This window comes from Falco biarmicus, chromosome 1 (assembly GCF_023638135.1).
Source record: "Falco biarmicus isolate bFalBia1 chromosome 1, bFalBia1.pri, whole genome shotgun sequence".
Classification (NCBI taxonomy): domain Eukaryota; kingdom Metazoa; phylum Chordata; class Aves; order Falconiformes; family Falconidae; genus Falco; species Falco biarmicus.
In genome coordinates this window covers 29,920,704-29,933,739 of record NC_079288.1, presented here as the reverse complement: position 1 = coordinate 29,933,739, position 13,036 = coordinate 29,920,704, and the positions used below count along the sequence as shown (strand labels likewise).

The 13,036-nt window shown below is 38.7% G+C and overlaps 1 protein-coding gene across 1 annotated transcript in view; it reads left to right on the top strand.

Annotated features, from left to right (window-relative positions):
• Positions 1–11,289, top strand: part of LOC130154841 (acetoacetyl-CoA synthetase) — a 45,477-nt gene extending 34,188 nt beyond the window's left edge. The window contains exons 13-20 of the mRNA XM_056351425.1: positions 941–1,005; positions 1,187–1,309; positions 2,847–2,960; positions 3,467–3,592; positions 5,193–5,262; positions 6,162–6,220; positions 7,039–7,241; positions 9,937–11,289. Of these exons, the coding sequence (XP_056207400.1) occupies positions 941–1,005; positions 1,187–1,309; positions 2,847–2,960; positions 3,467–3,592; positions 5,193–5,262; positions 6,162–6,220; positions 7,039–7,241; positions 9,937–10,074 (898 nt within the window). The 3' untranslated portion in view covers positions 10,075–11,289. The remainder of the gene's footprint in view (positions 1–940; positions 1,006–1,186; positions 1,310–2,846; positions 2,961–3,466; positions 3,593–5,192; positions 5,263–6,161; positions 6,221–7,038; positions 7,242–9,936) is intronic.
• The last annotated feature ends 1,747 nt before the right edge of the window (positions 11,290–13,036 follow it).

Below are 13,036 nucleotides of genomic sequence, written 5' to 3'. Positions count from 1 at the left end.
TGTGAAACAGCCTTTTCTCTCTGTGTCTGAAACTCTTTATCTCAAGAGCTGTTCCATCTTCCATCTTGCCTTTGGAGTAAAAGCGAAGATAGCAGGATTTTAAGTTCTACTGATGTATGTATTGTCCGTGTTCTGTGCACTCAGACGTATCCCTTACCCTTATCTGTCTCTGAGTTTCCTTCAGTGATTTTATTGCTGTAATATAAAATTAATTAGCAGAAAGCTGGGAAGAGGATTTCCTGAAAGTCAACAGAAACATTAAACTAGTGCTTTTGGTGATAGAGTAGGGAAGGGGTGCAGCCTTTGTTTCATGTTTTAGTCATGTAGTACAGGAGGGCTTTAATTGCACTTTTTGCAAGGGTGGACTTCAGTTGTTAAGTGAGCTTGGCCAAATTTCATGTTCAGTTAGGCACCTGCAACTCAGACTTCCATCAGTGGAAACAGAACAGCTATCTGAAGAGAAGGTTGCTGGCTACTGTCTTCAGAGTGAAGTATTCTTTGTTAAACTGTGCCCTGAAATGGCAAAATTTTTTATATGTAAGAGTGTACCAAGGCAGCAGTTTTGCATTAAACAGCTTAGTGGCAATTATGGCCCATTAATGAAATAAATGTTATAACATATTCTGTGATGTCTTTGGGGTGTTCTGCAGTTATGAATTCCTGTAAATGAAAGAGAATGTTTTCCATGAAGTGGGAAAGCTTTGCTTAATATTTAAAGATAGAATTAAAAGTTTTAAAGCTGCAGGAATGACATGTGATCTGACTAATTTTCGTTACTCAAAAGGATGTGCCTTGCACTTAAAAAGCTTTAAGAGACTGCATTGCTTGACTAATCAATGTACAGTGTGTAACAGCCTCTGCTTACTGCCTTGGGAACTGCAGGTCTTCAGAATCTTAGCATATTTAAATATGCAAAACATTTAAACTTTTTTCCCTCTAGGATCACCATCCTTGGAACGGGTGCAAAGTGGCTGGCTGTGCTAGAAGAGAAGAATTTAAAGCCATGTAAGCTTCAAAAAACCTACTGAATCCCTCCTGTCTTCCCTCCTCCCTTCTCTTTCCAGATTCTGGCCCTGTTATCTTGTCAAAAAGTCCTTTATGTAATTATTCTAGACTGTAGTGACAAATAGTTACAAACTCTTGTGAAAATCCTACTTTAACCTATTTTGATTTCCTTCTTTTTAAGGTGAAACACACAACCTCCAAACACTCCACACTATACTATCTACAGGATCACTGCTCAAATCTCAAAGCTATGAGTATGTCTACAAACACATAAAAAGCAATGTCCTCCTGGGATCCATTTCAGGTGATGCTTTTTATGCTGCGTGCATCTTACTAATTCTGTTCATTGCCTGTGCATTTCTTTCTTGCTTGTTTGCAGCTGTATATTTAGGAAGCTTAAGCCTTGGATCATTCAGGCTTGGTTATGTTGAAGTGGAATTAACTGTCTTTTTAGTGCAGAGATTTTCTGCATAATTCGGTGTGCCATAATGAAGCTCCTACACTCAGAGGCTTTTTGGTGGAGTATTTCTGACATGGTGGATGTTTTGGGTTTTAGCTTTTTTTTTTCTTAAACAAGATCATTTATTTTGGCTGGCTGTCCTTAGGGGTAGCAGGGTGAGATCAAGAAAAGAGTCTATTAACCTACAGAACACACCGTTCTGCAAATAGCTGACTTTAGCAGAAAATACCTCTTGGAGAGTTTTTTCCATGTTCCCATTTCAATTATTTTGTGCCAAGTAATTGGCACTGCAGACAGATATTTTTTTTTTGTAAATTATATAATTAGAGAAATATCAAGCCCACATACTGTGCAGTTTGTTGTGAGGAGTGCTAGCTGAGGCAGCTTTTATTCACATAAGGTCCACCACAGAACTCTTTATTCTGCTTTTTAACAAGGACTGGCTTTTTCAAAGTGCTTTTTAATTCAGTTCAGTTTGATTTTTAAAGTCTGACTATTCTACTGCTGGAGTCACCTCTGACTCTGGTCTTAGCAAGAGTAGTGCTGAATCTTGAACTTGCTGCTATAGACACTAATAGTCTCAAATACAGAAGGCTGTATTTGAGTAACTCTTAACAATTGATTTGTGTCTTAACAATTGTACTTCCTTGAAGTCCTAAAAAGACTATAAATATTCCAGCTAATAAGCACTTTGACAGTATCTGTTGCTGTTAAGATAACTGTTCATCCTATAGGTATGGCTCCCCCCCTGCTAATGAGAACAAGACAAAAACTAAGTAAATATTGAGTAGAATATCTTGACTGGTAACTTTAATGAAAGCAAACAAGAAAACATTTGTAAGTGATCTTAAATTTCTTAAGTCTGTAAACTAGGGCCTGTTTATTTTCTCAGTCTCATAAAATGGAAATTTCCCTAAATGTCATTAAAGAAACTGCTGGAAGAAGAAAACTTATGCCTTAAGGAATATTTCTGCATCAAGGGCATACACATATAAAGACATATAAAGTAAGAAAAGAAAGCTCCTTCTGTTAGAAGTCGTGCAACGTCCTAGATCAGAGGTCCTCAAACTTTTTAAACAGGGGGTTGGCCCGCGGTTTAAGTGGCAGGAAATCATCTGTGGCTGCTTGGTTTCCCCTGGGGGGCATGGGGGTTCTGTAAATACCAGGGACTGGATTGAGGACCCTGGGGGGCCATATCTGGCCCGTGGGCCATAGTTTGAGGACCCCTGTCCTAGATAGTACTCTCTACCCTGTGCTGCTTAATGTGGATCAGAAGCATTTGCCAAAGTTGGTATTTGCTGTTCTAGAGTTCATATGTAGTTTTCAGGTTTGTTTTTTCCAAAAAGTACTGTGTATTTTAAATGGACTTCTTTTATTGTAGGTGGGACAGATATAATTTCGTGTTTCATGGGTCAGAATGTTACAATTCCAGTTTACAAAGGAGAAATTCAGGCCAGAAATCTTGGAATGGCTGTAGAAGCATGGAATGATGAAGGTAACTATTACTCAAAATATTGTATGTTCTTACGAAATACAGTAGTTTTATGGCCTTAAGTTTCATTCATCAGATGGGTAAATTGTCAGCTGTTAAATGGGTGGTTTCACTTTGGGAACTTGTTCCATAAAACCTGCATCCGTTTGATCTGGATCATACAGGACTAGTGAAGATATTCAATGTGTATGAAGGCTCTCCTTTTCTGTTACTCTGCTGAGGCACATCAAGGCCAAGTTCTGGACTCTGGGGTGTGTGTGTTGATTAGCTATATTGCTGTGGATGCCAGGCTGTCTTCCACCCTGTGGTGTAACTCTCTTGGAGTTACTGAGGTTAAGATAAGGATGAGTTTAGGAATTGAGCACAAGCTGTTAAGACCACCAGTCACAGCTTATTTCATACCTACATTGGCATCTGGCATGTAAGTAGTGACTATAGATGCTCTTTGCTTTGGTACTCCATTGTTTACAGAAGGGAAATGCCAAAAATACATCTTTCTTTGCAAATAGGAAAACCAGTTTGGGGTGAAAGTGGAGAGCTGGTTTGTACCAAGCCTATTCCCTGTCAGCCTACGCACTTCTGGAATGATGAGAATGGAAACAAATACAGGAAGGCTTATTTTTCAAAATTCCCAGGTATGTACCAAAGGGCTTTGGATATTGCTCAGACTGACCAAGGATATAGATTATATTACTGCTGTTAGGAAAGCACAGGTTTATTCTTGCTCAGTTATAGCAGGTGCACCTTTGAATCTAGATTTCCAGGGTGAGAACTCTATGGCATGTTTCATGGTATCTCACTCTGTTTTCTAGTGCTTTGTTTTGAATATGGATCCAAATGAGTTTAATAAGAATCTCTGGAAAGCTCCAATCCCATTTTGCTTCTGCTCTAAATTAGGCAGATATGACTGTAACAGCCTGATGATCTGTAGCACAGACATAGACTTCTTGGCGTGACTGTGAAATGAAAGTGCTGAATAGGTCAGGGAGCAATCCTCCATTAACGAGTGCTACTGCACCTCTGCCAGAGGTTCTTACCTAGCCAGAGGAGTGGATTCTAAGGGATACGTGCTGACCTGCTACCTCATTAGCATGAGGTTTAAGTATATGCTGCCTCAGACGTGCATATTCTGCATCCATACAGTCTTCCAGTGGTGGTAAGAGTAAAGGAACAGATAGTGTGGGCCCGAGGCTTTCTTCCTAATAATTGTGGAGGACTCTGCTCATCCAGAGCTTTTGCTTATGTGGCACAGTGATGCTGAACTCCTTGCTGCCTACTGAGCAGAGGCTTTTATAGGAGCCAGGATGTCAAGCTGCTGCTTTTTGGAGGCAGAAGCTTTTTAATAAATAGCAGCAATACAGTATTGATTCAGAGGAGAAGTCAGGATGTATGGCAGGAGATAATCATATAGGAAAATTGAGGAAACGTGGAAGTTGCAGTCTGCATTTAAGCCTGACAACAATAAATGGAAAAAAAAGTGTGACAGGTTAGACTGAAATCACTATGGTCCCAAGGTTCTGTCTGAAACTCCCTTTTCTGTCTTTCCTTGTAAATAAGCTTAAGGTTGTAACGGTTAAGTTAGAAAATGGTCTTATGTGCCCATGCATGTGCAAATAATTGACGTTTGGGGTTTTTTTAGGAAAAGTTGAGTAGAACTGACTTGCATTTCTGTTTGTGGCAGGCAGCTGTAGTGGTATCAATCTTAATACAAAAATTATTTCAGCTCTGAAAAACTAAATCTGATTTTCCATTAACATAAATCAAGAACATTAAGCGCATAAGCTCCTTAGGGAATTGTTAAGACCTATTGTGTAAGCTAGGAAAGCTTGCACAGAACTATACATTATAAAAAGTAGATCAAGAAAGACTGGTGGGAATATTGTTACCTTGTGGAAGATTCTTCCAGTTTCCGCAAAATGTGGTATTCAGAGCTGCTATTCATCAGTTTTCTAAAGGATGCTGTATAGTCATGCAAACGCGCAATTGGAAGATAACCCAGGGTTTGATAGTATGTGTGAGCTGCTCTTGTGTGTGCTAGCTCTTTGTAGTAAATGCAATGTGGATTGTTTACTTAGTTAAGTACTGTCACATTTGCTGTGGGTAGTTCTTGAAGTGTATCTGAGATGTTAAATTTTTGTATGTGTTTTACTAAGTTAGTATGAGTTGAGTTATACAAATGCCTGCCATGGCTGGATCAGTAAGAAATCAGCTGCTTAACCTCTCATTTTCTAATAGGTGTTTGGGCACATGGCGATTACTGCAAAATTAATCCCAAGACAGGAGGAATTGTCATGCTGGGTCGCAGGTATAGTGTTTTGGTAAAAATATTCTGAGTACACGAGTGTTAAAATTTGCGAACTTCACCTTAGAGCATGATGATTATTCTCCATTATGCCTGTTAGCTTTATGTTAATTTTGTTAAATCCAGTCCTGTGAATTTCAATCCTTAAATCAATCAGAGCAATGGGATTAGAGGGAAGGAAGCCCATTTCAAATTTCTGCCTCACTTTTGTATATGTGAACACAAGGCAGTTGTGTTCCATGGTTTATGATGATCATTTATAAGAGGGTTTGTTGGAAATGCAGGAACTTCTGGGTTTTTTCCTGGGCTTGGCTTTCCACTGACTTGCTTTACAGCAAAGCTTAATTATGGAAGGTCAGGTATTAAGTTGCACTTGTTAGTGATTGTAGACACTCCAGATCACAATTGGAGCTCCATTTTTCTGTTTGCATTTAAAAGTTGCTGTTCAAAACAAAGTTGAGTGAATGCTTTGAAGCTGTGCCTGCATTGTCACAAATAGACCTACTACAACAGGCATATATGGTGTAAGGCTGCTATATATGAAACACAAGTTCCAGCTATAATATAAGTGTAATATAAAGTAATGATGTGCAATTGCAATATTGGGTATTACAAGGATTCTTGGTCTGTTTTGTCATCAGTGGTGTTTGTGTGTTTGTAGGCTCCTGGAGAGGGGAGGGATTGGGAAAGGTGAACGGATAATGTTGAAGCCCTCTGTACATCTTCATTCTAACAAGCAAAAAATGCCTTTTTGCATCAGATTCTTTTGAAGTTCTGTTTCTAATGTGGCTGCATATTCACTGCATGAAATGCAGAGAGACCTTGTTAATTGCATCAGTTTTTCTCTTTTCATCAAACTAATCACATTTTAATGCTGATTTGTTTTGTGTGTGATTTTTCAGTGATGGTACGTTAAATCCAAATGGAGTGAGATTCGGAAGTTCTGAAATCTATAACATAGGTATTAAATCAACTTTTCACCTCTTTCAGCTGTGACATTATTGCCTTAAATCTGAAATGTAAGCATTGTAAAGGTGTTTGGAAGGATTAAGTAATAGAAGACTTGCTGTTCTTCAAATGAAAGACAGTATAGAGCATATTTGCATTAACAGCAAAATTCAGTTTTGTGGACACAAAATTTTGTGGAATTGAAATTTCCTGAAGTATCTGTAGGGCTGGAAAAGACTAGTTGAGGTGTGTTCTTTGTAACGTGTTGCGTTCATGTAAAGCCTTACAAACAAATAGTATCATGTAGATTTATAAGAGAATACCTAACTTCTGAGGCTTCCCCCTGCCAAGGCAAGCTCTTGACACTGGTTTATCGTATCTTTCCTAATTAAAGACGTTCTTGAGCTTGTGCTTCATATTTCAAAGAAGCTCTGTCTTGTGAAAAGTGGTGAAGCTGTGTGCCTGCAGAGGTGCTAATCTGAGACTTAAGGACCTCTTTGTTGGCTCTCCTTGTTGTGTGATCAGGAATGTTAGTTTTCTGTCTGTGCAGCAGTAGGGATTGTGAGGAAACCCACAGAAAATAGCTTAGTGTAACAAGCATGTAAAAGCCTAAATACATACGGTCCTTAAACCTGGATTTTCACCTGAGCAAGAGTTAAAATTTCAGAGCACCGGGGGAAGCTTATTGTAGAATAATCTAGCCAGGAGGCCTGTGTTGCCTTTGCAGCATTAGGGGAAGTGGTATTTCTTTTGGTGGAGCCATAAAAAATTGTACATCCAGGCTAATAATACAAATGCAGGTTCTGATAAGGACTCTTCCTTTATTTTCAGTTGAAGCCTTTGAGGAGGTTTCTGATAGCCTCTGTGTCCCTCAGTACAACAAAGATGGGGAGGAGAGGGTGATACTCTTCCTGAAGATGGCATTAAACCATGCGTTCAGTGAGGATCTGGTGAAAAGAATTCAGGATGCAATACGTATAGCGCTTTCTGCCAGGCATGTTCCAAGCCTCATTCTAGAAACCAAAGGCATTCCGGTATGTCATGAAAAATGCTGCCTACTTTTTTTCTTTGTCACCTTGAATAGTAATTAAGGAGCAGTTGTCATTGCTCTTCAAACCCACATGTGTGGAAATTTTAGCATCTCAAAAGTGTATTCAAGCTTTATAAATAGTTTGTCTATGTTGCCTAGCAACATCATTTCATCTCCTTTTCAGCTAAGCATGTTTTTGTTTTTTAACAATACCTAAAAATGCCCATTCTCAGTTTATAAATGCGTTGCATTTTCTCAGTAATATATACTTAAGCCTTTTAAAGGAAAATATTAAAACGGTAATTTAACTTTAGCTTTTCCTTTTTTTTTCCCCATAAGCTTATTTTGGTTTTGTTTTCTTGTTTCAAGTGACATTCTTATGAAAGCTGAGAGCACTGAGCAATTTCATAAAACCATTTTGTAAACAGTTTCACTTTTACATCTGTTTAGCCATTTAAGTGTAGTTCTATTGCTGTCTTAACTGTAGCAGTAACTACAATAAAATAGTCGTGCTTATGACAGAGAGGGGAGAGAAATTTGTACAGCTAAAGGTTCTGCATGCTCAGTGTTCTGGAGCTGCATTACTTGCAGTGGTCTTCCTTGCTGTATGAACTCTTCAGTTGCAACGCCTATTTTTTATAGTCCTCTCTGTTCTCCTCAACAGCTCTATGAGCAGCAGAATGGGGGTACAGAGTGCATTATCAAGTCCATTTGCACATCGACTTGAGTGTACCTAGAGAAAAGACTTGAGACTTAAGACCAGTCGTCTGATATTCTGATATGTATTTACTGCCCATGTGGGTTTCTATGTGAAAGTGGTTCAGGATCCCCAGACTCGGTGCGCACAGCCAGCTAGTTCTGATCTGTTGAGTTACTTCTGTTTCAGGCCACTGTTGGCAAATAATACTTGGCTCAAAATGACCTCTTAGCATGAGTGTAAGACCCCCTGCACCTATTAAATGGTGAAGACTAAATTTTCTGGGCTGTAACTTAGCTTCTGCATGAAGTGTTGAACTTGTAAGCCATGTATAGCACCTGAATGTACAGCCCAAAGTTGACGGCAGTGAGGTGTTGGTGATAGGCTGCCCCTGTCATAGATCATTAATTAGTTCACACTATGACTGAATTTCCAACTGAGTGAATTTTAAATACCTTTCAGGTAAATATGCAGTAGTAAAGTGATCAAAGCAGTCTCCCATCTTTCTTTGAAAGTTTTGCTTGGAAGGGAAAGCTCTCTACTTTCTGCTACTTTTAGTCATGTATTTGAATCTTCATCTGAAAATACCATCTAATCCTGACTGTAGATTGGTAGAAGTAGCTGTGTTGAAATGATTAGGACTTCAGTAGTACAAAGCAGGTTTTTTTGAGGTACTTGGGTGTTGAAATGCTGCAGACTCTTAGTGTAAATCTTTCTAGTCCTGCCCTGACCACATAAGCATTCTGGTCATCATCCACAAGATGTTTATTGATTAAAGTAAACAAATTTGTTTTGCTGAACAGTCTGTCCGATCTTTTTTTAAAGTTCCTTTGCAGGCCACTGAGGTCTTCTGGTTTCTGAGCACTTGCAAAAATTAGGTTGATAATCATTGAGGAGGAAGAGTGGTTGATCAGTGTGGTTCAGGAGGGTAGGATTCACATGACTTCAGTAGTTTTAATAAGGAAAAGTTTGATTTTTAGTATGAAGATCAATATTGCAAGCATGTATTGAGTTGAGGGTTACTTAGCCTGGCTCTAAAAGGTCTCTAATAAAAAATAGTGATGTCTGGAGTTCAGGAGTTTCCATGGCTTTGGAGTCTAGGAACAACCTGGATTTCCTGATCAGCAGAATCAGTTGTAAAGCAAGGGCAGTTTCTGTTCCTGCAGAACAGAAACAAGACTGAGATCTGGAGGTCAGCTTTTCAAAGTTGCTGTCCCCCAAAAATTCTCAGTGGTACCAGCTCAAGGAAGGTCGTATTAAAGCCTCAGTGCCTGTAAAAGCAGAGATCATAATCGCAAATGGGCCTTGATAGTTGCTGTTACCATTGGAGTAGTTCTTCCTTACTGTATTTTACTAGTCAGAAATTACAGTGGTCTGATCCCAAGAAAAGGAGAATTAGATTTGTGGTTTTCCTGCAGTGCACTTTGTTTTGGAGTAATGCAATGTAATCTTGTGTGAATCATAACTGGAAGTGAAGCTTCTGTTTGTTATGGTTTGTTTTGAAACATTTCAATGTAGAGGACCATTTAAGCTCAGTGTTTCACTTTATTAGAAAAAGACTGTCCATTTAAGGTAGGAAAGTCATGCTTTTCTTCTTCCAAAGTTAATGGAGTTGGGCCTTGTTTTTTTTCAGCCCACCCTTAAAAAATTAAAAATTGTTTGAAAATTGGATGTGTCAGAATATGAAACGTTAAGATATTAGTGTTTATACCATGATTCTGATCTGGTTTCATTGGTTTAAGTTGAAGCGTGATCAGATTCTCATGCTATTACTAAATAGGAGTAATAAACTAAAATCATATACAAACTCTTCTTTAAATTCCACTTATTCTTCAAGTGATTTTTCGGAAGAAAGATTCTGGTGCCTCAAGTGTAACAGAAGGGAAAACCATTGTGCTAAATTTTGATTGGGTTCTGGGATTGGTGGGGGGTTTCATGAATATTTCCTTAAAGCTATTTGCATGAAAGGTGTAATTTTATCATTGCTGGTTTTGTTTTTCAGTATACCATAAATGGGAAAAAAGTGGAAGTAGCTGTGAAGCAAATAATTGCAGGGAAAGAAGTTGAGCAGCGGGGAGCTTTCTCAAATCCAGAGACTTTGGACCTGTACCAAAATATTCCTGAGCTTCAGAACTTCTGAAGTCACTTGCTTGGTTTTTTTGCATCTGTCTTTGTTCTGTGTGTGTTTTGTATATACCAATACTGTATGTAAAGCAAAAGCTCTGTTTAATACCAATGGTTCTTTTAAAAGAAAAAAATATTTCATTAAGTGCATTATGAAAGGATTGGGGTAAAGCTTAGCTCCCTTCTATTGGTTAAATATGCCATATATCTTGGATTTTTTTTTTCCAGCCTGGAAGGAGGCACCTACCTGTTTTGATTTTTATATATATATCTGAGTGCATCTTTTCTGGTTAGACTTACATCAGCAGCCCATCTAACGGGAGCACCAATAGCATAAGTTACAGTTGCAAGTACAATATTTCTTTCATAAAATGTCTGCTTTCTTATTTTTTAAACTGGATTTTTAGCTACCTTTTTCCAGTCCATGTGTTTGTCACCTGTAAGGAATATACAGTGATTTTAACTACTTGACTGCAAAACATGGGTGTTCTATATGTAGTATGCAGTTAAATGTTTTTATAAAGCCAAATCATAATGCACTAAACCCATTTGACTTGACTCACAACAATTTCAATCTTGAAATATCTCACGGTACCCTTGAAGGTAATTGCCGCTTCATTTTGATGTGAACTTCTTGTTGTTTTAAGCTTTTAGTTGATAGACTTCTGGGGGCTCAGAAAGTGAGGGAGCAATTGCCGCCTCCTTATTCCTGGTGTAACTCCAGGCTATTTCCATGGAATTTACTGTCATGACTCCGGATTAACATCATTGCAGTTGAAGACAGCATTTTGCTTCCTTGTTTTGAAGTTCTTTATTGGCTATAAGGCAACAATCCTGTGTTATGTTAGCTGAAGAATTCCAGTGTGCTCATTTATTAAAAGTTTTGTAACTTTTTTTACTAAATGTCATGTTGAATGTGAAAGACTAAATTGTTTTCTAGCTCTGTATCCTTCCAGTTTATAAAGGGAAAAAAATACTGTGATGAGCATACTAAAACAGTAAAATGGAAGCACTAAAACATTGTTTTGTTTTTCCTAAAATACAGTTGCAGTGGTTGTAGCGAACCTCTGGCATTCAGTATCACCTGCACTATTTGAATTTTGTGGTATTTTATGTATTTAATGCATTAAAATCATGGATGTACTTACAATTGTGTTGGATGCATTCAGCATTGATAAAGAGTTAAATTGATTCATATATATATTATATATTACATATGTTTCAACTTTCACTCAGTTGTCTTATTTTCCTTTTGATTGGGTGTCATGGAACCATTTGTAGCTTAATTCGTTACTGGTTTTAATTCAGCTTCACCCCACTACAAAATTACTGCTCTCTGAAAGTTTTGTCCTGTTCTCTTATGCAGAACCCAGGACAAGTGAAGCCTTGCTGCTAGTTAGGTATGCGTGGTTGGCTTGTGGAGAAGGTCACAGGTGAACAGGAGTGGAAGAAAGTACACTGAAAATGTGCCTGGTGTCTGTATAATAAGTTGTTGGTTGCTAGAAGGGATACATGTGTGCACTGAGAGGTCTGTACTCCATTACTTAAAGCAAAATCTAGATGCCCATGGTTAGCTGCAACTAGTAAAGTCTATTGTATTTCTTCCACCCTGTGATGGATTTCAGCTCACTAGCTCCAGTAAGCTTAAGGCTGTTGCAGAATATGTCAAATACTGCTAGTAGTAATTCAGCAAGAGTGAAACTGCCTATAAATGTAGCTGAGTAGCCCCTCTCAGGTAGCCCATGACTGAATCAAAAGAACAGAGTCATTGTGGACCCCAGCTCCACACTCGCTGCAGGATGCAGAAATGCCTCATTAGCAAATGAAGCTTTAAATGAGCTGGTCTCCATTTGACTTTCTGAACTATACGAAGTCAGACAATATACCATGCTAGCATGATAGATGTGATAATATAAATACCAAGCACCCATTAGAAAAGTATAAAAATGAGCTATCCAGCTGCCAATAACCTATGATTAAAAGTACTTTTAAATTCCTTTTCCCTCTGGCATGCTATATATAAATTTTGCATTAACTGTGACTTTGTATTCATTAAAACTTCATTATATTGTTCTTTAATTCATGCAAAATGTCTGGAGTTTACAAAGCCCACAGATCCTTATTAATAAGTAATTTTGGGATATTTCATTAATTAAAGATAGTTTAGAAGCACAGATACATTAAGAACATACACAATGCCTAGAGGCTGCTTTTTTTAATCCTTTATCCTGCTGGAAACACCATAGAAATTTTTGTTAACAGATCTAATTTGATCTCTTGCAAATGTCAGATGTTGCAAAGCTTTTCCCAGACTATAGTTACACACAAAGTGGAGATACATATATTGAAAATGAATTTATAGCTGTGAAGCCTTGATGGGTGGTGCAAACTGTATTGTGCAGACAAATGACCTTTCTGTGCCTCACCTGGTTTCAGGGGTCTGAGTTTCAGAAGGGCTGGATGCTGATGGCTGGTGGAAATCCAGGGAGGAGGAAGAGAGGTAGGTGGGTACTTGAATTAGGCTGTGAAGTGCCTTGTGTTTGAAAGGAGGCTGTGACAGAGCTGGGAACACCGTCCGGACCTCCTGAGTGCAGCTCTTCCCGTTCCAAATCCTGCCCTCCAAACATCCAACTAGCATTTATCTTTGCTTTCCTGTAGTGGAAGTGACCCATTTCTTTGGATACTGCCGTGGAGCTGTGAACATGGCTGTATTCCTTCCAGTTGGAGGTGGTTCAAAACATCGCTAGCGTGAAAGCAGGGAGCTGAAGTCATCGCAGTTTGTGAAGGAAAAGCAGAGAACATAATTTTACTTTCTGCTTCCCATCGCAGGTTATAACTAGCCGTGTTCTTTCCAGGGCTTGGGCCTAGGGGAATTGCAGTGAAACGTGTCTTCAGGGAGGTCCTTGCAAAGTGGTGGCACCCAGACGCTCAGCTCCAAGGGTGAGGTTTGGCATAGTAGCACAGCTCCTGACACCAGA